The 26,699-nt window shown below is 38.8% G+C and overlaps 1 protein-coding gene across 4 annotated transcripts in view; it reads right to left on the bottom strand.

Annotated features, from left to right (window-relative positions):
• Positions 1 to 4,149: 4,149 nt before the first annotated feature.
• KIF15 (kinesin family member 15) overlaps positions 4,150 to 26,699 on the bottom strand; it is a 56,833-nt gene continuing 34,283 nt past the window's right edge. For 3 of the 4 annotated variants that reach the window (XM_019984377.2, XM_070776209.1, XM_070776211.1), the window contains 20 exons: positions 25,985 to 26,126; positions 25,076 to 25,273; positions 24,158 to 24,265; positions 23,801 to 23,906; positions 22,522 to 22,687; positions 19,923 to 20,073; positions 19,676 to 19,761; positions 18,605 to 18,674; positions 18,140 to 18,226; positions 17,487 to 17,591; positions 16,428 to 16,550; positions 13,461 to 13,607; positions 12,843 to 12,944; positions 12,382 to 12,546; positions 10,335 to 10,444; positions 9,120 to 9,186; positions 7,756 to 7,793; positions 5,395 to 5,560; positions 5,026 to 5,157; positions 4,150 to 4,765 (listed from right to left, as the gene is read on the bottom strand). In XM_019984377.2, coding sequence (XP_019839936.2) covers positions 4,703 to 4,765; positions 5,026 to 5,157; positions 5,395 to 5,560; positions 7,756 to 7,793; positions 9,120 to 9,186; positions 10,335 to 10,444; positions 12,382 to 12,546; positions 12,843 to 12,944; positions 13,461 to 13,607; positions 16,428 to 16,550; positions 17,487 to 17,591; positions 18,140 to 18,226; positions 18,605 to 18,674; positions 19,676 to 19,761; positions 19,923 to 20,073; positions 22,522 to 22,687; positions 23,801 to 23,906; positions 24,158 to 24,265; positions 25,076 to 25,273; positions 25,985 to 26,126 — 2,332 coding nt within the window. In that variant the 3' untranslated portion in view covers positions 4,150 to 4,702. Of the gene's footprint in view, positions 4,766 to 5,025; positions 5,158 to 5,394; positions 5,561 to 5,593; positions 5,983 to 7,755; positions 7,794 to 9,119; positions 9,187 to 10,334; positions 10,445 to 12,381; positions 12,547 to 12,842; positions 12,945 to 13,460; positions 13,608 to 16,427; positions 16,551 to 17,486; positions 17,592 to 18,139; positions 18,227 to 18,604; positions 18,675 to 19,675; positions 19,762 to 19,922; positions 20,074 to 22,521; positions 22,688 to 23,800; positions 23,907 to 24,157; positions 24,266 to 25,075; positions 25,274 to 25,984; positions 26,127 to 26,699 lie in introns of those variants that run through there. The other variant, XM_070776210.1, reaches the window with a different exon arrangement.

Raw genomic sequence — 26,699 nt, 5'->3', positions numbered from 1 at the left:
AAGAGAGGAATGAAACAGATTTTCCTCTGGAGCCCTCAGTCTTGACTTTGAAAAGCCCTAACTGAACGTCCGGTCTCCAGAACTGTGCAAGAATAAATTTGTTGTTTTAAGCCATCTAGTCTATGATACTTTGTTGCAGCAGCCCTGGGGAACTCATACAGATTGTTGATGAGTAACTAAATCAATCTAGAAAAGAAATGGAAAATTTTGTTCGAGCCAAAACTGAGGATTTATAATGTGGTCAAAACATCTCAGAAAGCTGAGAACTGTTCTACCTGTTAAAAGTCAAGGCACAGTTATATGTTTTTGAAGAAAGAGGGCTGTACATCAAATGATGTATTATTGACAGTTTAGATAACTGAGAACTAAACACCATGTGATCCCTTATGAAATCAAGAAGGAATATTATTTCAAGGAGTTGTCTTCCTGATGCTAGAATATTGTTTTTTTTTATGGCTGAGCAGCCATTTATGTCAATGGGGAAGGTTTGGCTGATGCACAATGCAGAATCAGGACAAAAGATGTCAAAGAACAAAGATTTTTTAAATTACATTTTTCTTGTCTTGCTATAAAATGTGAATTTTATTTCAGGAGGTGATAAGATTCAAGTTTCTTCATTGCCAGCCTCACTACACTACGTTCTCCCACCTCCAGGGCAGTCAGTGTCTGTATGTTACCTTACACTGAATTTTTGTTCATTTTTCATTTCTGTCTCTAGTATTATCTGTTGAGAATTCAACCATGCATCAGTTTTCTATTTATTTATTATTTTTGCTGCATCAGGACTTAGTTGCAGCACATGAGGTCTTCCTTGTGACATACAGGATCTTTCATTTTGGCGCAGGGACTCCAGAGCTCGTGGGTTCACTAGTCGTGGCGCATAGGCTTAGCTGCCCCACAGCATGTGGGATCTTAGTTCTCTGATCCTGGTTTGAACTAATGTCCCCAACATAGGAAGGCGGATTTTTAACCACTGGACCACTAGAGAAGTTCCTGCATTAATTTTCTAAAATTGTTTTTCTACAGCATGACTGAGGTATAATTTACAAACCATAATATTAACCTATAGTGCAGGTAGTTTCATTCTTAGCAATTTTATCGAGTTGTACAATCAGCTCCAAAAACCAGATGTACAACATTTCCATAATATCACAAAGTTTCCTTTTGCCCATACAGAAATTCCCACTCCCGCCTCCAAGCAACCAATTATTTGCTGTCACTTTTATGGACATTCCCATAAACAGAATCATATAGTATGTGGTCTTTTGGGTCCCTCTTCTTTCATTTAGTATCTTTTTCCCCCAAGGTTCATGCATATTGTAGTATATATCAGTTTTTTTTGTTGGTTTTTTTTTTTACTGTCTATCATATGTAGAAAGTGTTCAATATCGTTAGTCTTTAGGAAAATATAAGTGACACAGTACTTCACACCTGAGAAGATGACTACAGTAAAAACCTGACAGTAACAAGTGTGGGAGAAGATGTGGAGAAACTGGAACACCCTACTAGTGGAAACATAAAAAAGCAGTCGAACGGTACATTTGGAAAACAGGCAGTATCTTTAAAAGTTAAACACACACTCACCAGATGACCCAGCAATTTCACCCCTAGGTATCATAAGAGATGTGAAACGTATTTTCACATCAAGACTTACATGGAAGTATTTATAGCAGCATTATTCTTAGTAGCTTCCAACTGCCAACAGATCAAATTATAACTGAGCGCCTTCTGAGGATAGACCCTTCCTCTGCTTTAGCTCCTCCATAAGTACCTAGATAATAGGATCTGATGGCATATTTCCTGAGGTGTTTTATAGATACTAAACACCCTGCTAAATGGAAGGAGTTAATGAACATGAGTGCATAGCCCCTGACCTTCTGGCACCTAAGGATTGATAATCTGATGTGATAGCACCCTGTTATCTCACTATCAGCCAATCAGAGTTCCTTTCAGTTCAGTCACTCAGTCGTGTCCAACTCTTTGTGACCCCACGAACCACAGCACACCAGGCCTCCCTGTCCATCACCAACTAACTCCCAGAGTTCACCCAAACTCATGTCCATTGAGTCAATGATGCCATCCAACCATCTCATCCTCTGTCATCCCCTTCTCATCCTGCCCTCAATCCCTCCCAGCATCAGGGTCTTTTCAAATGAGTCAGCTCTTCGCATGAGGTGGCCAAAGTACTGGAGTTTCAGCTTCAGCATCAGTCCTTCCAATGATCACCCAGCACTGATCTCCTTTAGGATGGATTGGCTGGATCTCCTTGCAGTCCAAGGGACTCTCAAGAGTCTTCTCCAACACCACAGTTCAAAAGCATCAATTCTTCAGCTCTCAGCTTTCTTTATAGTCCAACTCTTACATCCATATATGACCACTGGAAAAACCATAGCCTTGACTAGATGGACCTTTGTTGGCAAAGTAATGTCTCTGCTTTTGAATATGCTGTCTAGGTTGGTCATAACTTTTCTTCCAAGGAGCAAGCGTCTTTTAATTTCATGGCTGCAATCACCATCTGCAGTGATTTTGGAGCCCAGAAAAATAAAGTCAGCCACTGTTTTCCCATCTATTTGCCATGAAGTGATGGGACCAGATGCCATGATCTTTGTTTTCTGAATGCTGAGCTTTAAGCCAACTTTTTCACTCTCCTCTTTCACTTTCATCAAGAGGCTCTTTAGTTCCTCTTTGCTTTCTGCCATAAGGGTGGTGTCATCTGCATATCTGAGGTTACTGATACTTCTCCCAGCTATCTTGATTCCAGCTTGTGCTTCTTCCAGCCCAGGTTTCTCATGATGTACTCTGCATATAAGTTAAATAAGCAGGGTGACATTATACAGCCTTGACAGACTCCTTTTCCTATTTGGAACCAGTCTGTTGTTCCATGTCCACTTCTAACTGTTGTTTCCTGACCTGCATACAGGTTTCTCAAGAGGCAGATCAGGAGGTCTGGTATTCCCATCTCTTTCAGAATTTTCCAGTTTATTGTGATCCACACAGTCAAAGGCTTTGGCCTAAGTCAATAAAGCAGAAATAGATGTTTTTCTGGAACTCTCTTGCTTTTTCGATGATCCAGTGGATGTTGGCAATTTGATCTCTGGTCCCTCTGCTTTTTCTAAAGCCAATCAGAGAATGGGGCACAAACTGACCACAAACCCTGGGACACCTCTCCCTCACCTTACCTTTAAAAATGCTTTGCTGAAATCTGTAGGGGAGTTGGTGCCCTGCAGTGAACCTGCACCTTTCTTCACCACAACCTGGTGTCAGGTGATTGGCTTTACTGCATACGGAGATGTGGTGAGCTAACCCAAGTTTGGTTTGGTAACAAAATGTCCGCTGAGAGGTAAGTAAATAAAATGTGGCATGTCTACAAAATGGAATATTCAGTTCAGTTTAGTTACTCAGTCGTGTCCGACTCTTTGTGACCCCATGAATCGCAGCATGCCAGGCCTCCTTGTTCATCACCAACTCCCGGAGTTCACTCAAACTCATGTCCATCGAGTCGGTTACTCCCAATAAATAAAAAGTGCTGATACACAGAAGTTCTTTAAGGGTATTACAGAGTCCAGGCTTGTTCTGCTTGCTGCATGACAGACCAATTAACCAAGAGACGATGTGTTGAGGCAAGGAATATGACTTTATTTGGAAAGCCAGCAGACTGAGATGATGGTAGACTAAAGTCTCAAAGCTACCATCTTATTGGGGTCTGGATGCCAGTTTCCTTTATAGAACAGAGTGGGAGAGGTGAAGAAGTAAAGTAAAAAGGCCATTATTCTGGCAAATATCTCCTGGAGTGGCCAGCCCCGGGAGGGGATGTGTTAATTCCTTCCTTTCTGTAGTCATCCACAGGTAGACAGGATCCTGAACAAAGGCATTTTGGTTTAACATTCAGGCCAGAGGGACAGGGTTCTCTGAGGCAGGCTAGTATGTACGGACAATATCCTTTCAGTGAACAAAACTAATGGGAAGCAAAGGTTAAAGTGAAAGAAACAGATCCAACATGGACTCAATTCTTCCCTGTAACAAGGGCAGGGTTTCTGTTGGCTTTGATCACTGATGACCAGTGCCTGGCATATAGCAGCTGCTCAGTAAGTATATATACTCAATAAGTATATGATGAATGAACACTATAAATTACATTATTAAAATGTATATTTTTAAAGTATTTTATTATATTTTAAAAAAGGCCATATTTACAATCACAAAAAAGGCTCCTGAGAACACTTCAAGGAATATTAAAATAATCTATATTAACAAGTCTGCTATCCATACACACTGCAGAGTCACTAACTTCACTGGAAGTTTTGAAACCCCTGTAATATTGTTGGAGTTTCTGATGCAAGACTCAAAGGAGATTATGGCAGTATAGAAGGAAAAAATTAATCTGGCCAACATCCCTGTTTCCCTGTAAAGCCTCAGTTACAGGCTTTTATTTTAAAAAGGAAAAGGTTTCCCAATATTTACAGGTGACTTTAAAAGCTTTGAAATGGCAGCCTCTAACTGCAGACTGCCAGTTGCCACAGGTATGTACAGATGCGGTGTTCAGAAACTTGAGGGTCAGCCACCACCCCCACCCCCTGCCCCCAGGTACACCATTAATAGTCATGGCTCTTAATTCAGCTCTACTAAGTAGGCATGGGTAGCTCTTACTTTTATAAAAGGGGAAAAAAAGTCTCCCAACAAGGTAGGCAGTTGATCAGGATCTTTATGGCTCATTCTTTTTCCTTTCTTTTAAAAATAAATTTTCAGCACGCAACTTTTCTGACTCCTGGTAAGAAAAAGAAAAGAAAAAAAATTTAGGCTCTAATTCTTATAGGAAGAAGTATTCTCAGAATGCATTAAGTTTAAATTTCCACTGATAAACTCTTAACGGTAAACAAGAATCTCATTGGTACGATAACCGAATTACGCTTGGACTAGCAGTGGCCAACTTTTTTTCCAAGCAGTTGAGTGATTCAATAATTAAATTTTAATTAAATAATCATTTAAAAATCAGCATGAGCCTATTTAGAACAATCAGGAGTTTACCTCAGTAAGTCTGACATTTTCCTTCTTCAACCGCACTACGTACTGGATCTTCTGATGGAGGTTTTGGTGACCCACCAACTTTCCATTCTCCTCGGCCAGACACTCCACCTGTTTCCTTAACATTTCCATCTCCTGTAGGGAAATCAATACAGGGAAGGTAAAAATGAGCTGCTTTGAATTTTTCATTTAAAATAACATTATTGCATGCCTTCCAGGAGGAGAGGGAGGGAGAAACAGAGCCCAGGCTCCCAGCTTTCGTGACCACACATCTCTACGTGCTCTGAGCAACTCTCAACTACAGGGTGCCCAATCCCAGCCAGCACCCTTATGCTGATCGGCTCTGTTCATAAAACCAACACATAAATGCACCTGGCATGTTCTCTCTTTTTCTTCTTTCAGCTCTTCGAACTTTGATCTCAGTTGTTCCTTTTCTTGGAATGCTTTAGACTCCAACATTCTGACTCGTTTGACTTCCTCAGTCATCGTCAGGTAGTCGGTCTCTTTGTTCTGAAGGGTGCTCTGGAGCTGCTCCAGGCTGTAATGGTAACTATCGAGTTATAATATTCCAAAGGGACACAAGTATAAGACAGTACTCAAATCAGACATTTGTCACCCAAGCCCAGGATTTTGATTTGAAAGTATCACTAATATTCAGTCCTCCCCTTCTGACAGAACAGGAAGATAGCAAGAGTTGCAATATAAGCTTTTTTTTTTAATGCTTGCTTACCCCAAACTTACATTTTTCAAAGTTCCATAATCCATTTTTTTAGACAACAAAAAGTTAGAATGCAGATTTTTAGATGTAGCCCTTGGAGGAAACTGTTACTTAAGTATTATTAGAGTCTGCAAGATTTATTCAGTGCCCCTTAGAGTAATCATTTCTGATTTCAAAAACTGGTTCTCAGACGATGGGAGAGTAGTCATTTCTTCAAGGATGTGCACTTTATGCAACTATCACTTGAAAATAAACATTAAAAAGAAGGGTTACCCCAGAGATTGTCATACTGATTGAAATAAGCCAGACAGAGAAAGACCAATAACCTATGATATTGCTTATATGTGGAATCTAAAAAAATTATACAAATGAACTTACTTATAAAACAGAAACAGACTGACAGACTTGAAGAATGAACTTACAGTTACCAGGGGAAAGGGTGGCAGAGAGAAGTAGACGGGGAGTGTGGGACGGACATGTATACACCACTGTATTTAAAATAGATAACCAAGAAGGGCCTACTGTATAGCACAAGAACTCTGCTCAATATTGTGTAATAATCTAAATGGGAAAAGAATTTGAAAAAGAACAGAAACATATAACTGAATCACTTTACTGTACACTTGAAACTAACATAACATTGTTAATCAACTATACTCCAATATAAAAAAAAGTTGAAGAAAAAGTGTTCAAAAACAACTAAGTGTTCAAGAGGGAAAGGAAAAAGGATTACCAAAAAATTATACAGAATTTCACAAAACTAACTTAATCCTATAACCTTCCCAAAGAAACAAATACTTTTAATTTATTTTACAATGCATATGGAATACAACACTGATAATTTAAATGATGTAATACACAGAATATATCATTTAGAGCCAACAATTCCTGGGGCAGTGTTTTCAGACTACATTCTGTGGAACCTCAGGACAGTGTGGGTGGCACTGATGTTTTCCTAATTGACCTGGAGCTGTTCTGCATTTGTCTTAAGTACTTTGCTTTTGTTTGATGAAAAAAAAGGCTTTGTGGCATGGCAGACACTACAGTTTCCTACCCATTTAATTTTTATAAAAACTCAGTTTGGGAGAAGAAAGGCAGAGGAGAAGCACACCCAGTTCCCCAAAATTAGTAAATAATAACCGGTCTGAGCTGAGCATGGTTATCTCTATGCCACTGCCAGATATTGGTTTTTCTCAACTTGCCCTGCAGGCATGCTAATTTTGGCTAAGGCACAATCTTGAGCACTCCTCTGAGTATTTTTCCCCTGATAAAGTCCTTTTGAACCCACCACATTGCAGAGAGTTGACTCACTGGAAAAGACTCTGATGCTGGGAGGGATTGGGGGCAGGAGAAGGGGATGACAGAGGATGAGATGGCTGGATGGCATCACCAACTCGATGGACATGAGTTTGAGTGAACTCCGGGAGTTAGTGATGGACAGGGAGGCCTGGTGTGCTGTGATTCATGGGGTCGCAAAGAGTCGGACACGACTGAGCTACTGAACTGAACTGAACTGAACTGAGGCAGTTTATAAGATTACATAAGTTAAAACATGAAACTAAATGAATAAAATAAAATTATGTCCATAGGGAACATATAAAGAAACCTAAAGTCAAGACCAGAAGAATTCAGAGTATTCATCTATGGGTCTGAGAGGGCCTCAAGGTTTTAAATGAAGTTGAGAAGGAAATCTGGTCGGTTCTCATTGGTCACACTGTCCAAGAAGCGAAAACCCATCAATTGCCCCAGGGAAACTAAAGTTTTCCTGGCACTTACTTCTTTAAGATATATATATTTTTTTAATGGCTTCACACGAGGAACCCCTTTGGCAAGAGGCATTTAAGGCAAGAATTTTGTAACCACCTACTGTGTTCACATACTGTGTTCACTATTACAGAAAGCAAAGAATTTTCTTACCTTGTGGTTATAATAATTATTTCTTCCTTTAGAGGAATACTGCTTGGTATTAATAAAGAAAAGGTCAACAACAACTTGAATTACAAGAGTGTACTTACTCTCCTTTCATTTTCAGCATTTCTTCCACCAATTTATTCTATAAGAGGATTAAAGAAAGAAAAAGAAAAAATGGCTTAAGTTATTAACATTGCTAAACAAAACACTGAAAGTAACTAGTCCACTCATGGTAATAAAACCATGATAATAAAATATTATTTTATAATAATATAAAATACTGATAAATAATAAAAAAAGCAACATCCTTTTTAATATACAATCATACCTCAGTATTCATAGAAGCACTATTTACAACAGCCAATATATGGAAACAACCAAATGTCCATCAATAGAGGAATGGATAAAGAAGATATGGTACATATAGACAATGGACTATTACTCAGTCATAAAAGAAGAATGAAATATTGCCATTTGCAGCAACATGGATGGACCTGCTGCTGCTGCTAAGTCGCTTCAGTCGTGTCCCACTCTGTGCGACCCCATAGACAGCAGCCCACCAGGCTCGCCCGTCCCTGGGATTCTCCAGGCAAGAACACTGGAGTGGGTTGCCATTTCCTTCTCCAATGCGTGAAAGTGAAGTCACTCAGTCGTGTCCAACTCTTAGTGACCCCATGGACTGCAGCCCACCAGGCTCCTCAGTCCATGGGATTTTCCAGGCAAGAGTACTGGAGTGGGGTGCCATTGCCTTCTCCACTAGAGATTATCATATTAAGTGAAGTAAGTCAAACAAAGACAAGCATCTTATGGTATCACTTATAGATAGAATCTAAAAAAATGATACAAATGAGCTTATTTATGAAACAGAAACAGACTTACAGACATAGAAAACAAATTTCTGGTTACCAAAAAGGAAAGGGGGGGAGGGATAAATTAGGAATTTGGGATTAGCAGATATAGACTACTGTGTGTAAAGCAGATAAACAAAGTCTTACTGTATAGTATAGGAACTATATTCAATATCTTATAATAAAACACAATGGAAAAGAATATGAAAAAGAATACATATATAGATATAACAATCACTTTGCTGTATACCAGAAACTAACACAATACTGTAAATCAACTATACTTCAAATAAAAAAAAAAAAATGGGAGGATATCCCTTTCCATAATCCCAAATACACACACGTACTGTGCCCTTTAATGCTTCAAATAGGATACTTGCTTCTAAATGGAGAACTCTATGTGAACAATGGGCTTACTATTTAGGCATGAAGACTACTTCACTCTCAATTTTCAACTATAGCCAAATAATGATGATAAATATCAAACTTAACAGTGGGAATACAAAAAAGACAAAATTTCAATAATAAAATGATTTCTAAAATATATAACCATGAATGCTAATTATAAAAGCATGTCTCAGACAAGGAAAACAACTATTATATTAAAAAAAAAATCATACTTTAGCAAGTCTTTCTTTGATCACTTCTTCATTCTTCAGCTGTTGACTGTCTGAATGATTCTGTCTGCTACAGAGATTAGGAAGGGAGGATGGGAAAACACTGTCAAATTTATTCAAGAGTCAATTTCACATCTACTACACATACAACAATGCCAAGGTGTGTGGTATTTGAATGAAGGAATCTGACTGCTCCAATGAAACATCAGTTATCAAACAGGCTGACCCCTGGGCTGTAACTTTCTTCTAATCTTTCATGAAGAAGGTTCTGTATGGCTCCTCATATAAGGAACACAAGGCTATGGAGTATTTTAAATTGTGGTTTTATAAATGACCTGAAAATGTTCTGTGTTCCATGCTTAAACTAACTCTTGATAAAAGACAGTATACGATGTACAATGCTTTTCTTTAATGCGCCTGGACATGGGGGTGGAGCATATGGAAACTAGGTGAGCAGACTAGGAGCTACCTACATCAGAATCACTCAGAAGGGGAAGGTAAATCCCTAGAAGAGGACGCTTAATAAAATTACCATCTCCTTTGCTCACTAAAACTTGAAAGAACCATCTAGGAGGAACTTCCTGGTGGTCCAGTAGTTAGGAATCTGTGCTTTCAGTGCTAAAGACTCAGGTTTAGTCCAATATCACACGGCTTTCAAGCAACAGAGAGGACATAGCCCGGGTGTGGCTGCCCCTGACAAGATGCTGGGCCATTAGCAGATACAACTAGAAAGCTGCCTGAGTCAAAACCAACACATACACACACACTCACCTACCCAGACCTAAGAGAACACCCCTCTATAAAGTTCTTCCCAGAAGCTTTCTCTCCACTGGAAGCCATGAAGCAAAACCAAGGAAATTCTTTTTCTGCAGGCAGAACCTTAAGCCTTATCTTGTTGACATATCTGCTCCCCAAGCTCCAACCCCTCTTTCAGATACAAGTAGACAGTTTAGTTCAAGTATTTATTTCACATATTTGAAATTAATTTCAACAGCTCTACAGCAATAAAAAGGTCATCAGGGTGGGCAAGATCATGATGACCTTCTCCATCTCTGGAAAACCCCCTCATTAGACCTGATGGAGAAGCAACTGATGAAGCAGCTCCTGGATCATCGAGAAACATCGCACACGCTGTGAAACCTATTCCGACCTCATTCACTCAGTGGTACCCAGGCAGGCCAAGATTCAGCCCACAGAGCTCTTGAGGCTCTTTCTTACCTGCTGTCCTTCTGTCTTTTGATATCGTCCAGTTGACCTTGCAGGAGCCAGTTTTTCTCTCTTAACTGCTCAGCCTCCAGGCGGAGGTTTTCCATTTCACACAACTGCTCCTAAAAACATCAAATCAGGTCTTTTCAGAAAACATATGATAGTAGACATTATTCTGCTCCCCAGGCCATATTAAGACAGGTATTGTGTTTTAAGTTCCCTCCACGCACTGAACACTGTTCTGCATATCACTGGATTAAAAAGGAGATGATGAGAAGCTCTTGGGGGCTGGGAATGTGATTGATTTTCATATCCCTACTGTCTTAAACATAGTCCTTTATCAATATCACACAAATCAGACTTCCCTAGTGGTCCAGTGGTTAAGACTTCCGTTGCAGGGGGCATGGGTTTGATCCCTGATCGAGGAACAAAGATCCCACATGCCATGGGGCAACTAAGCCTGTGAGCCACCACAACTAAACATAAGGGCTCTGGAGCCTGCGTGACAACACAACAAGAGATCGCGTGTGCTGCAAGGAAGACCTTGTTGTGGCACCAAAACAAAAAATCACATCAAAATTAAACTTGATTTTAATGATTACAAAACAAAAAATCACATCAAAATTAAACTTGATTTTAATGATTTAATTAAATCATTAAAATTCCTTTATGAGAAAAGATGAACAAAAGTTATCTACTTTGGTAAATATTCTATTTGATTCTATTTCATAGATTCTAATTTTTTAAAAAAACTGATGTGCCACAGCCTCAAAACACTTAACTGTATTCTAACTTGAAAATCATGAACACAACCATCCAGAAGAAATAAATACTTGTCTGTAAGGAATGTTCTTTTTTATTTTATTTATCTATTTTTGGCTGTGCTGGGTCTTCATTGCTAAGCAAGGGGTTTCTCTAGTTGCAGTGCCTGGGCTTTTCATGGTAGAAGTTTCTCTTGTTGCAGAGCATGGGCTCGAGGTCGCATGGACTCAGCAGCTGCGGTGCATGGGCTTAGCTGCTCCGCAGCATGTGGGATCTTCCCAGACCAGGGATCCAACTTGTGTCCCCTGCATTAGCAGGGGGATTCTTAACCCCTGGACTACCTACCAGGTTAAATCCTGGAGCAACCATATTGATTTACTTCTGCTTATCTATTTTTTTATTTCTTTTAACCTGACCCAATTTCTTCTAAGTACCAAGATTGTATCGATCTGGGTAATAAAAATGATCCCCTCTATCCTATTCGCATAGTAAGGTAATTTTGTTCTAAAACAAATACTCACTGCAGAGCGATGAGCTCACAGACGATCTTCTATGGAGCATCACACCCTCCCTACCCGCTGCCCCCCACACCCACACTACACTTACCCAGGCACACCCACACTACACTTACCCAGGCACTCCTTCACACACCTTCTAGCCATAACCTCGCCCTAAACACACTCTCCCACACACAAAAACCATACCCTCCACGAGTGAGGTGAAAAACCTTAGAAGGAACTTTAAAGAAATGGCAAACAAGAGAAAAGCACTTTTTCACTATCACAGACAAAAGCAAATCTCTCTAATATACGAAGAACACCTGTAGCTCATTAAGAAAAAGTTCAACAACAGAAAAATGGATGAAGTATATATAGCTCATAGAAGCAAAAAACTAAAAGATGCTCAATCTGACTCTTAATAATAAAAGCACAAATTAAAAAATACGAGATAATGTGTTCCAGCTATTAAACCAGCAAAGATCTAAAAGCCTCACAGCACTGTCATGAGAGTAGCTGGTGCAGCCTGTATGATATGACACCATCACAAGGGAAAAAAAAAGGGACAGGGAGACTGTTTTAACACCTGGCTATACATGCATTGAAAAGCTCTCAGAAACTGACTCCACCCAGAACTTTCAGGGACAGCAAACCAGGTAGCTTGGAGTTGGGCTGAGAGGAAAACTTTTCTGCATCTTACACTTCAGTTTTGTTCCTTTTGAATTGTGGATCCTCAGTCATCATGAAAGATACTGCTTATTTTGCAACATTAAATTCATTGAAAAAAATTACCCAGTTACCTTTATCCTGAGAATCTCAGCATTTTTGACTTCTCTCTCTTCATTGAGTTTTGTTATCAGGTGTTGCAAAGAAATCTTAGAGGCTTTCCAGTCTTCTATCTCTTGTTCTTGCGTTTCCAGGAGTTTTGCCAAATGTGTTTGAAAATGTGGTGGTGTTTTAGGGCTCTAAAATAAAATCAAATTTCATCCAAATACCTGATGAAGTAGTTACAAAGATTTCATGGTAAATGTATATGTCACACATGCAGAAAATACACAGGCCACACATCGTTTGTTATCCTAATTCTTGTCCAAGTAAAACAAATAAAACACTGGTACCTTTTCATCAAAAACAAAAACACAGAGAAGGTGTTTGTGACAATCTTTTTCTGTAAAGACAAAGCTAGTCTTAGCAATTTTCAGCTTTCGTTGTTCACAAAATCGCTTATTCCTCCTGAAATGCACTCGTTTATGAAAAGTACCTGGGGATAATTGACAGCAGAATCCATCACATGTCCTAGTTGCCTCATTTTGAAGTTATATTCGTTCTTTTTCTGTTCTACTTCTTCTTTCTTTTGATTTAGCTGGGGAAAATTGAACAGGAGTTTACAGATTAGATAATAACATGGGGACATGATCCAATTAGAATAGACAATCTTCCCTGGGCATGTGGAAATGGACTTCTTATGTTATTTTTTTCATGACCTGTTTGATAATTTGAAATTTCTCTCACAAATTTATTTCCACTTTAAAAGAAACTTTCTTTTTAAGCTTCACAAGTAATCACAGGGTCATCTGAGGAAAATTACAAAATATAAAACCACAATAGCCAAAATGAGGATGGAAGTCAGCCATAACCTTTTGCCATAGTAGTCAGAACTTGCTGGCATGTGTCAAGGGTCGAGGGTGGGTAGAAGGACAGCCATGCAAGTCTGAACACAAAGAAGCAACCTGTTAAGAGCCCAGCTACACACCCTGCTAGCCTGCTTTTCTGAATGAGGAGAATTACCCTAGGTGGGGACCTCATAGCTCAACCACAATGCAGCCCTGCTTCCCCCACCCCCATGCCCATCCTGAGTAATGGTCCCCCTGCATCTCACCTCATGCTGAAGTTCCTGGATGAGGGCATCCTTCTTGGTCAGCTCCTCCTGGGCCGACTGCAGAAGCCCTGAGTGCTTTTTCGAGGCCTCGGTGAGCATGTTCAGCTGCTCAGTGGCATGAGCCAGGTCCTCACAGAGCATGTCCTTCTGTTAGGGGACAAGGCCCACGGAAGAAGACTCTCTTAATTGTGCCACTCCAATATCAATTTACAAATCATTACTATGCAGGATTTTTAAAGTGCTAGGAAAGTTTTAAGTGAAAACTTTTTTTTGGCTTGTATGCTAATCCATTATAAGATAAACCAAGCAGTTAATATTTAAGTCATCACATCTAGAGATAAATATTACAGTAAATTCATTTAAGTAGCCAGACTGAAGTCTCACTGCTCTCTGCTCCTCTCTCCCCTCACCCCCATGGAATCAAAGCTGATCTCTCTCGCCTTGGGAGGACTCCAGGCATTGGTCTCTAGTTTACCTGTTGTCTCTCCAATAGATTCTATACATGGGAAGGTAAACAGTTATAAAGACAAGTACTCCTCAGCTAATTGTGTTAGTGTCACAGGCCATCAAAGTTTCCGGGGAGCAGCTTGATAGAAAATGGCAGAGAGAATTAGAAGTCCCAGAGGTTGCATGCACAATTCCTACATCCACAGTGTATGTAATCTCTACCAAATTAGAGCAGCATCTGTTCCACCTAACTTTCCAAATATGCATGCATGAAAGTGAAAGTGGTACCTGCTCAGTTGTGTCCAACTCTTTGAGACCCCATGGACTGTAGTCTGCTAGACTCCTCTGTCCATGGGATTCTCCCAGGCAAGACTACTGGAGTGGTTAACCATTCCCTTCTCCAGTGGATCTTCCCAACCCAGAGATCAAACCTGGGTCTCCCACATTGCAGGTGGATTCTTTACCATCTGAGCCACCAGGGAAGCCCTGTGCATGTATGTGTGCGTGTGTGTGTGTGTATAATAGTGTATATTACATATACATTAAACATACAATATTACATATACATCATAGTATGCACATATATACTTGATAGATCACAAGATCTCCCCATATACTTATTTTTATGACAATAAGTTCCCTACATATGAACCTTCAAGTTGTGACCTTTCAAAGGTGTAAATGTATATTTGCATGTCCAATCATGGAAGTTAGTTCAGGTGTCTGGCACACATTGTCACAGGTGTGCATCCTCTGCAAATGGTTGTGTTTTTGTGCACTTCACTGTATACTACTGTATATAGTAGTAGCAGTACAGTATCTTTATTTCAAGCCCAGGGTGTCCAGAAGCAAGTGTAAAAGCAGGAGTGATGCTCATGTGCAAAAATTACTGAAGCCCAAACACCCTAGAGCTCGGGCTCTGCAGAGAGAAGAGAAGAGAAGAGAAGCCACTGCAATGAGAGGCCCAACCATCTCAATTAGAGAGTAGCCACCATTCGCCACAACTACAGAAAGCCACATGCAGCGATAAAGACACAGCACGGCCAAAAAATCTTTTTTGGACTTAAAAATGCACTCTCGAAACGGAACTCGTTCATATGTAGGTGACTTACTGTATATAATTTTCATTGAGTGGGCTCTATTTCATCTTATGGATGTACCATTTAACCTTCCACTAAATATTTTAATTGACCTGAATTTCTCACTACTATATGCATCTTATTCTAATATCTAGATTATTTTGTGATGTGCTTAGTCACTCAGTCATGTCCAACTCTTTTTGACCCCATGGACTGTAGCCTGCCAGGCTCCTCTGTCCATGGCGATTCTCCAGGCAAGAATACCGGAGTGGGGTGCCATGCCCCCCTCCAGATCTAGATTATTACTTTTAGGCTAAATTTCTAACTGTGCAAATTTGAAGCATATGCAAAAAATTTAAGGCTACATGTTATTACCAGATCACCTCCCGAAAGGTTGAACTTAAACTTCACCAAAAGTTCAAGTAATCCTCTTTCTCTGCGTATCTTCAAGTCTTAATATTCACCAGTTATAACATCAAAAAATAATTCTTATTTCAATTTGCATTTTGCTGACTTCAGAGCGGTTCCTGGGTCACTACAGCTCTCCTTCGGGAAACTACTCCGCCTAAGCTCTTGCATCTCTAGCCACTCACAACTAACTATTCCCCTTGATGGGGATCCTCCACAAACATTCACAACTGCCATGCTTCCCTCCCTAGCAAAGTCCTGTACAAATACTATCTCCTTCTGGGAGCTCTTAGGAATTCTCCAGGCATAACTGCTTCCTTTTCTGGGATCCCAAGTCTTTTATTACCTTGTAACACATCTACCTCTTAAGTTAGACTGCATGCTTCATGGTAAATAACTGTGTTTCAATCATTCTTCTATTCCCAAATGCAAAACAAGTACAGGTTGTATGACAGGAGGGTTCAGTAAATACTCGTTGAATTTGTTTCATGGGTAGCAAGAGAACTATTTGTAAAGCAAGTGCAAAGCAGTATACATAGTGAGTTCTCATCAAGGTATACAGGACTAGCCAAAAATATTTCTGGAAGGATACACAAGGATATTGCTTTATATATTTTTAAGTTTGAACCACATGACAGTACTGCTTAATTTTAAAAAATACATTTACATCAACAACAAAACAAAATCTGTTTCAGCTAAAACACAAGAAGCCACTCTGAAGTTAATCAGCCCTTTCTTTGCTCCCTGTTGTTGCCACTACATCCAAGTAAGTGTAATTTCCACTCTGCTTCCTTTTCAGAACAGAGTTAGTTACAAGAACTTAGCATGGTGTTAGCACAAATGAATGAAGATAAATCAACTAAACAAAATATAACAAGCTCAGTGTTATCTACCAATTATGTAATACCTTAGGGAAAATGGTCCTAATTATGACTTACTCCTTTTAAAAAGTCTTATATTTATTCATGAATATACACATAAACATACTGACAACTAAAAAAAGCAAAAAGAGTCATGATGTGTTAACATCTACCTCTATGTCCTCAGAGAGTATTCTCAGTCTCAGGGCTTCTTTGAGATCCAGAATGTCCGCTTCCTGTCTGTTAATCAATGCTTTGCTCTCTTCTTTGTCAGCCAAAGCAGAGTTGTATTTGCCCTACAGAAAAGAAAATTATGATACAAGATCTGTCTGCCTTATTATCAGTTTATTTTTAGAGTAATAATACTCTAGTAACTGAAGAATGAGTCTCAGTTCTAAGATGTTGACCAGATTAACACAAATGAGTTTAATAACTACTTGTTGAATGAAGGAATGGAACAGTAAATGTATAAATTCCAAAAGAGAAGTGGAAAAGTCCTGCAGGTATCAGTGAAAATACACCTGGTTTTGTCATCAGGTGTAGAGGAGTGAGGGACATTAACAAAAAACTTTACCTTGACCCAAGGCACGGAGGAAGCATCACCGTTTATATGCAGAAAGATTAAGTCTTTACTTTAGGAAATGATATCAGGTATCACTGATACCTGATATCCTGCAGGTATCAGTGAAAATACACCTGGTTTTGTCATCAGGAGCAGAGGAGTGAGGGACATTAACAAAAAACTTTACCTTGACCCAAGGCACGGAGGAAGCATCACCGTTTATATGCAGAAAGATTAAGTCTTTACTTTAGGAAATGATAAAGTCCAATAATAGAAAAACAAACTCATTTTTTAAATCACTGACATTTCTGAACATCACTAAAATATGCTTTTTTTTTTTAAGCAATTAAGGAACACCACATACCCTTAAGAATCAGAGACAACAGCCAATCTGTTTCTGATCTGGGCTGGATCAGCAATGTCCTACTGTGCAGAGAGGGCACTCTCTCAGGTCAGTGAGGTCTGAGAACACTACAAAGTGACTTTGCCTTCCTGAGAAGCACACAGCATGTCAGCATACTAAAGGCTCTGCAGGTTCTGCAGATACCCAAGCATGCTGAGCTCTCACCAATACATATTTCCAAACCTGGGTGAACACAGAACCTTGCTTTTGTGTGAAGCATTTGTGTCTTGTGCTCAATTTTAATATCTTGTTGGCGAAAGAACTTACATTGATGTCCTCCAGTTCTTGCCTCAGGGTGTCTATTGTTTCTGTTTTCTCAGAGACTGAGGTTCTTAGCTCCTGGATCTGGCTCATGAGGTCAGTTACAACTTCCTGACAAGGACAGAAAGGTATCTTCATACCGAGTGACAGCAAAGAGACCATTCTTTAATGGTAAATAGTTTACCTTTCCAAAGGACAACAGAAGTCAATTTTATTTTAGCAGAATATCATGTGTCACATTACATTATTAATATCATCACATTATATTATCAATTTATATTTTAATGATTTTCTAATATTTTCATCATTTGCATTGGTTTTATGAATGAATAAGAGCTGAACATAAAAGGAATGTATATCTAATTATTCACATCAGGGGACTGACAATCAATGAGAAAAGGTTGCATTAACGGCATCTTAGTTAAAGGGGGCAGGGATGTGTTTTAGAAACACTGCAGTTGTGACATAACAGTTGGCACTTCAAGTTATGAGGAAAGTTAACTTAAAAGACCTCATTCTCCAGGAACTTTGGAAGATGAGCACAGCCTAAATGCATACAGAAATGCTGGCTACCTATCACCTTGGGAGCAGGAAACCAGCATGTGAAGGCAGCATTTATAAGGAATACACAGGGGGCTATAACCTCAACCTCAACCTACCTTGTCAGCGTCTCTAGACTTCTCCAGAGAACTGATTACTTTTTCATTAGCACACAAACTCTCCTCTAGTTTCTGTACTTTTGCCATCTATGGGGGGAAATTAATATTTTTAGAAAGAGAATTAAATCACAAAGTTAACCGTGCATATATATCCAAAAAAAAAAAGAGTTGAAATCTGCTTTTCGTATTAAACAGTGTACACTAAGGTATAATATTTGAAAATAAAAAGTCGAGCCAAAAGACAATGATTTTGTGGTCTCCATCAGGAAGCCACCAACAAATTAATATTACAGCCATCTGGGGGTTAGAAAAACAAGAGCTGAAAATAATATAACCAACTCCATCTTTTTATTACCAATATTCAATATCTGAAACCTGGAACAATTTTTATAACAAAACTATTTAGATACCAGGAATAAAAGTTACAAACTTCAAATTTCATAGTTAAGAGTATAGGATATTTACCTGCTGCTCACACTTGGCCATCTCTTTCTGTTTCTCCTGACGTACCGCTTCAAGTACTTCTAAGATTTCTCTGGAAAAGAAGAATTATCTTCTAGTCATGACTCATTCAATGGAAACGGGAACTGAGTCCATTCATGAAAAAGACATTCAATGCAACTGAACTTCCTACACAGTGTTAGGAATTGCATTTCACTCGGATCAGAAATTTAAACTAGTTTCTTCAGTAGTTATTTTAACGAGAACCCAGTTTCGTGCCAGGACAGTTTATTTTTCTCCAGAGTACTTAGGACTCCCTAACATAACATGAAGCATTTACTTATCACCTATCTCTCATTTAAACCTCCTAAGGGTGGGGATATTTTGTTCATCGTCTTACCTCTAAATGTCCTGGCATTTACTAGAATAGTGCCTGGCTTGCTGGCTATCACTAAGCATCTGAATGAATGACTAAATGTTAACTATCTTTCCCAAACAGATTAAGAGTCACTACTGTATACCAGGAACTAGAGAAGAATCTGTCTCATAGTAAGAACTCTACAAGTATCTGCTGAATAAACTAACACAAATTCTTCTTACTAGAGTCATTATCCTACTGCTGGCTGAAACGAAGAGACCGAGAGAGATCACCAAGGAGAAGGACTCTGAGAGAGGGAAGAAAGACAACTGCATTCATGTTAAGGACCAGAAGAATAAAGGAACAGAGAGAGAAAGAATAGTAGAAAAGAACAGAAATAATTTCCACTGGTTTATAGTAGAAATAAACCAGTTCCCATCTTCCAATAATAAATACCGTGATTTATTTACAGAAGGTCCCGAATTCTAATCACCACCAATTCATTTAAAAAATACTATTCATTTAAAAAATACTGTAGACAGCTATTAAATGTTTTGAAAAATCAAGTTTCTCTATATATCTGTTTATACAAAAGAATCTGGTATTCATTTTGAAATTAAAAAAAAAAACAAAAACCTAACAGGCTATAGCAATTAAAAAAAAAAGGCCCCACAAGATAAAGAATGTAGTAGTAAATGATATTCTAGTCAACCATGGGAAAGATAAATAGCACTCACTTAGAACTGTTTTCTTTATCTTCTTCAAATTGTAATAATAATTTGTTATTGCGTTCTTTTTCTGCCTCAAAAAGCTCCATCAAATTCTAAAAGACAATGTTATATTAGATTTTAACGTGTAGTCAACAAACACACGGAATACCTTCCACGTGGTAGCCACAGTGGGCCATTACACAAGTCAGGAATAGGTCAAATAGTCATACATCCAGGACAAATTCATCAATAACCAGTACCTTTCTTAACTTACATTCAGATCAGATTTCAGAGTTTCATTTTCTTTTTTGCAGTTTTGGAGGCTTTTTGAAAGTTGGTCAATTTCAAACTTCATCACTTCTTGTAAGTTGTCATAGGAATCCTGTAGGCAGGTTTTGCTCTCAAGCAGCTTTTCATTTTCTAATCTTTATCAGGAAAACATTTTTACAAATGTAAATAGAGACGTTAAATGAAGTTCTGCTCGCCAGACTTATCTGCAGTTCACTGATCCCATTTACAGACCATTCCCAACTTACAGAAGCCTGACTGATGTAAAGCTTCTCACAGACTTGTGTGAAATGGTCATGATGCACAAACATTAGTGTGAGGGGGATGGAGAAAACAGGGTGAGTGTGTCAGCCTGTAGCCACCTATTTCCTCATTCTTTCTCCCATGGAGTCAACCAGACATGCTTAATTGATCGGTAATTTCGGGTGATGAGACTCATTTAGGGAGGTCCAGACCTAACCCCTTTGTAAACCAAAGACTGGCCACTGACTTAATTTTATTGCTAGCTCAACTCTATTCACTCAGCACATATTCTCCAAATCCAGAAAGACTTTTCAAGATGGCAAATGTGGCTTCGATCTGAACAAGAGAATAAATTCCTTCAGGATAGAACTATCTTTTTAAGTCACATGATTATTATTTACTGCTTTTTAGGTTTTCACCCTCTCATTCTGCTTCGCAACATACAGTGACACACTCAAACATCAAGAGTTCATCCAAGAACTAGTGAACAATGAACTGATCTCTGGACCACTCAAAACAGATGTCCCAGCTTGTATACAGAAGGCTAACAGATCTGGAACTATCTGGTTCCACAAACTCCAAGCAGAGCAGAAACAGCAAATTATAAATTGCTAAAGACCATACATATAGGAAAGGGGAACATATGTGTTTATGATACAAATTGTATATATAAAACATCAAATAATTCAAGAGTGCAAAAAGATCACACAAAATTCATTTGATGACAGAGCCAAGATAAGATTTCGTGATTTAGATGTTCAAAACAAATGCCAGGTCTAAGAAAAAGGAACAGTGCACCAGTGTTGATAAATGGCCATTGATCACCAGCATTGGTGCCGGCAGATGGTGCAGGGGAGTGGAGGTTGCACGAACTCAACACAGGGTCCCCCTCCACTAAAGGATGGCTGCCAGGCAAGAATGTGGGCCCAGAGCCACCCACTTGTTGGATTTTTAAGAGGATGCTGAAATATGGATCTTTACAGGAAAGATCTCAATTTTTTAAATGTTATGCTTTTTTTTTTTAAGTCACACTGGGGAACCTTCCTGGTGGCCCAGTGGTTTGGACTCCGAGCTACAATCCTTGGTTGGGAAACTAAGATCCCACATGCTGTGCAGCGTGACCAAAAAATTTTAAAAAAATAAAATAAAAAGAAGTTAAAAAAAAAAAAAAAAAAAACCCTGACCACCACACTGGTTAGGTCCCACAAAAACATGTCTATGGATGATTTGGCCTGCAGGCCTCAAGTTTTTGTCCTCTATTTTTAATTCCTTATTGTATATTCATAAACCACTCAAGCATTACAGATTTTTGTCTTTGCAAAGTCTATAAAAATTAAATTCAAGGTTGTCTATTAGTAGCCTTTCTAGAGTGAGGAGTCACACTCATATCACACTCAGAGTATCATGATCAAAATGTCCACTATTAAGTTATTGCGATACTCAGGAAGCAGCATCAAAACCATAGGATAGCTTTAAGTTATATTTTGCAAAAGGCTGAAATTAGTAAGAAAAAAAAAAAGTGGAAACAAGCAGTTTACATCTTTAAGATTATTTTGTTTCAAGATGACCAGCACTTGACTGACTAGCCAGCCTCTGGCGTTCTGGTGGACAACGGGGACTACTACTGATCTGGTCTACCTTGTACTGTCCAGTAAGAGCACACCCTTCCCTCTAGAGAGGGAACAGGCACATCACCCAGGCTGGGCCAACCCTTGGTAAATGACTGGTCCAAAAGTAAGCAGATGACTCCAGTAAGAATAACCGCAATTTTCTCTGGGATTGACATATGGCAACTGAAAGACACTATTTCTTTGCAGGGATTGTTACACCAGAAGACAGAAGATGGAGCTGTCTGAGGCAGTCTGTTCCCTGTCAAAAAGAGGAAGGTTCTTAACAGGAGAAGAGAACGAGGGCAATACACAGAGGGAAACAGAGCACCGAAGGAGTGAGGAAGACAGGAAGAAAAGCTTGGCAGGGGTGGTGGGCAGAGAAGGGAGTGCATACTGACAATGTTGTTTGAGACTCAATCTAGTCTGTCCCTGAAACCAAAATCACCTCTGGGGCTTCCCAGTATCAATAAAGTACCATTTTTTCCCCCTGTGGCCCCACACGCTGGGCCCCACCTGGAACAGAGTGCTGGGTCTTAGCTCCCTGATCAGGTGTCAATCCTGGGCCCTCAGCAGTGAAAACACAGAGTCCTAACCACTGGACAGCCAGGGAAGTCCCAATAAATTACCCCTGAATTTTTTAAACTAGCCTGAGCTGGGTAAACAGCACTTGTGCTTTAAGTAGTCCTAGGTGACAAGCCAATCAGGCAACTTGAAAGCAGAACAGAACTCTACCTGACATTATCCAGTTGAAGCTGGACCTGCATGTGTCTCTCGGAAAGGCTGTTGAGTTCTTTCTCCTGACTCTCTCTGAATAAAGTGTACTCCAGTTTCACTGAAGAGAGCTCCTTGTCTGCAGAATGAAGAACGACTCGCAGGTCATGTACCTCACTTTTCAAAACTAAAACAAAGAAACACAAAATAAATCTAAACAGGCTTTTTGTCACATGCATTTTTACAAAACAGACAAATAAATTTGATAGGTACCCTTCACACAATCAGCAAAAACAAGCTGAAGAGACCATTTTGAGTGTAAAATGTTGAACTACTAACTGGGAGGTACCCAGGAACACTGGGATTTCCATTTTCTTCCTCTTCCTCACCCATGGACTTTGGTATATTGTTTTAGTCGCTAAGTTGTGTCCAACTCTTGTGACCCCATGGACTGTAGACGGCCAGGCTCCTCTGTCCATGGAATTTCCCAGGCAAGAATACTGGAGTGGGTTGCCATTTCCTTCTCCAGAGCATCTTCCTGACCCAGGGATCGAACCTGCATCGCCTGCATTGGCAGGTGGACTCTTTAGCACTGAGCCACCAAGGAAGCCTGAATTCTGATATATTCCTACCCCCAAAAAAAGTTAATATCTGACCCTCACGTGTAGGTCATTTGATTTTTCTACATTTCTCCTGTAGAATGTGCATCAAAATTCTTAATATAAGAAAAAATGCAAGAGATTTTAACATACTTTAGGTGACCTAATCTTTACTTTTTGAAAACCCTTTGGAGATGTACCAGAACTTTCGAACATAGATTAAACACTCTGGTCTTCTTAAAAAAACTCCAACTGGAATTAAAACTGGGCAACTTTTTAACAGATCAAACAAAAGAGAATGGCTCTCTTTTTTGTCTTAGTAAACTACTGTAAATACTTTGATAAAAGGAGACATAAACTGGAAAAACTGGGAATTAAATGACACTCCCACATCTACAAATATATACAAATATATAATTTATGCTTTTTTTGTCACTACTAAAACTCTTAAAACATTCATCACATGCATTTAAGACACTGCATTTTCAAAGTGGTCTTCAAACTTCAAGCAAATATTTGTATCATTTTTTTGAGAGCAGTCTTGGAGAAAATGACCCTTTATATTACTATTACTCATCTAGTCTAATTTAAAAGAAACAGGACCAACCAACTAAAAACACAGACACAACACTAAGCCGTATCAGTAAAAAGTTACTGAGTTACAGCGTTCAGATCAGGAAGCTCCCAGTGTTCAGACTCACAGTCATTCTTGGTCTGTGTGTCTTGAAGCTGCTTTTCAAGGACGTTCAACTGAGAGAGATGCTCCAGCTGCTGTTTGGTCCAATCATTTCTTTCTGATGAGAAAAGCTTTGGGAAAGAGATCAATTTACTGGAAGAGGAATACTAACAAGCTAAAACACACACCAATCACTTTGTTTCTGTTTTTCAAATGCAGTTTTAAATTCAGACTAGGGGTGTGTGTCTCCTTATCAGAGGAGTGGCTGAAATAATAAGAGAATACAACTCAAATAGACCTTGACCCAAGCTTTCTAAAGTCTCTTCCTTCCTTCCTTACTTTGAGGTTCAGACATTTTCTGAGGTCATGCTTGCAATCTCACCTCCTGCATCTGAGTAGAATGATGTTCCAGTTTGTCAATCTGCTGCTGAAGCTTTACATTTTTATGCTCTTCTTCATCCAACTTGACTTGAAGGGCACTCATTTGTTCCTGCAACACAAGAACTTCAGGGGTCAAAAATTCTTTTAATGAACATCTTAAACATTCCACCATTTCTCCTGCATTAAAAAATACACAACGCAAAACCTCATATGGACAAAGGTATCAAGTATGGCCAGTATGGAGCCAACAAGCAGACTATATTGATGATTTCTCATGGTTCAGAATTATACTTGTGGCCTGTCAAAGTTGGTAATTTGAAGCACAAAGGAAAGAAGAGATTAAAATTAAAATCAAAGACTACATCAGAGCCATCTTAAGACTTCTTTGATGCTTCCTCAAGCCTCTATCGAGTGACCTCACCAGAAAGGCCTCCCTGTCCGTGAAAGGTAAACTTTCAGAATTTGGGGTGATGTAGCTTCAAGTCTTACTAGAGAGTAGAAAAACTTGTACAAAAAAATAAATCACTGAATTCTGAGGTAAACAAACTTCATGCATTATTTCAAATACACAGAAAGCTGTCTAAAATTTGAACTATCATAAGATTCTTTCAAACTATGTCATCTTCTTTAGCATATGTAACAGTGTGTCTTATAAATCAGTTCTGGAACTAAAAGATAGAGGCAAACTGGTCTTTTTACACACAAGAGAACCAAACCCCAAGGACAGCAGAAGGTGACTCGCTAAATGCTGGATTAAAAGAACAAGAGTAGGCTGATTTCTAACCCAAGGACCTTACATCCTTAAAAAGATATGATTTTGATATTAAACAGGTTCAAACACTGCAGATTACCAAGAGTTAAAATGATAAAGAAAATTTATTGAAGTGAAAGTCTATTTCTTTCTAAAACTGAACATTACCTGCACCATTCTCAGCTCTTCGGAAATGGCTTCAAAAGCTTGTTCACTCATCTCAGGAGGCACTGGCTCACTTAAGATATCATTATCCAAGTTGCTAGAATTCTGGGTTTGCGCAGAGCCAAAGCTCTCTGGTTCAGGGCTGAACTTCAGTAGTGGTCGAGACCTAAGTTGATAAGCCTTGGTTGGTGTTGTTATGATCTTCAGCAAAAAATTATTAGGAAAACAACATTAGCACACATGAAAAGAATAACTTATTTAGTAATTGTGTGAACAGAGGATAAAATTACAATTCTATCAAGTGAAAATTCATCAAAAGAAAAGAAAAAGTATCCTTCAGAGCCAGCACAGAAGAAAGGCCCATGTGGAAACAAATTTATCAATTCAAAGCAATCTCAAGCAAAACTGTCAAAAGATTTTTAAAAATAAAACTTGATAAGTCAACACAAAAACTTCATTCAAAAAAATAAATGTGCAATAAGTCATTGTTAAAAAGAAGAATTTAGGAAGATTTCCCTGGTCAATATAAAAATAAAAGGGTATGGTCATTAAAACAATGCATCATTACCATGCGGACAGTCAGAACACTGGAAGAAAAGACAAAGTCCAGAAACAGGACACTTTATACGTGGAAAGTTCAAAGTAGTGAGGAAAGTAAGGCTGACTTAAAGAAAGGTAAACCCAGAGGCCATGCCACTTAAAAATAAAATAGCAGGGACATCCCTGGCGGTCCAGTGGCTAAGAGTCAGCCCTCTCAATGCAAGGGGCCCAGGCTCATTCCCTGCTCGGGGAACTAGATCCCACATGCCGCAACTAAGAGTTTGAATGCTGCAACTAACACCCAGCACAGCAAATAAATAAATGTTAAAAAAAAAAATTAGACACCATTGATTTAAGCTTCAGATTACCTACCTTCAGTGTTTCCGCATGAATTTTACTCAGTTGAGAAACTTCTTGCCGGTTGCAGACTTTTGTTGCTTCCAAAAGGTTTTCAAGATTAAGGTTCGCTTTTTGCAAAGACTGAATCTCTGATTCTAATTCCACCTGCCTTTTTCTAATAGATAAGATAAAATGGAGTATTTCAGGTAATAAGTAATGTCATACATTTGTAGAGTAGTTTATACTCTCACATAACATATAATTATCCATTTAATCAGAGACTTTGGCAGATTATTACCCTCATTTTCCAATTGGGTGAGGTAAAGTTCAGAGATTGATGACTGTTTAAAGTATTCAACTAGCAAATGGTATGCTCCAACTCAAAAGCCCAAATAATTCAACAACAATTCCATGTTACATTATTTTTAAAACAAATATTTCTTTATCTTTTAGAATAGGATTAATCTTAGTTGCATATATGAAGGTGGTTTATCTGTTTTCTTTTACACAGTATATCAAGAATATTAACAAAACTGTAATTTCTAAAAATACCAATATAATTCACAACAGCAATGATTTAAATTTTGTGCTCAGATAAAGAATTCACAAATAAGTTTAACAGATACTCATCTCAATAGGTATATCCCTTCAAAGATTTGTATCATCTAGTTTACTAAATATATTATTAAAGACTAGAAGTTTAGGTCAATTTTACCTCAGTTTTTAAAAAATAACTTAAGAAAAAGAA

The sequence above is a fragment of the Bos indicus genome, chromosome 22 (assembly GCF_029378745.1).
Source record: "Bos indicus isolate NIAB-ARS_2022 breed Sahiwal x Tharparkar chromosome 22, NIAB-ARS_B.indTharparkar_mat_pri_1.0, whole genome shotgun sequence".
NCBI lineage: Eukaryota > Metazoa > Chordata > Mammalia > Artiodactyla > Bovidae > Bos > Bos indicus.
This window is presented reverse-complemented; position numbering and strand designations above follow the sequence as displayed.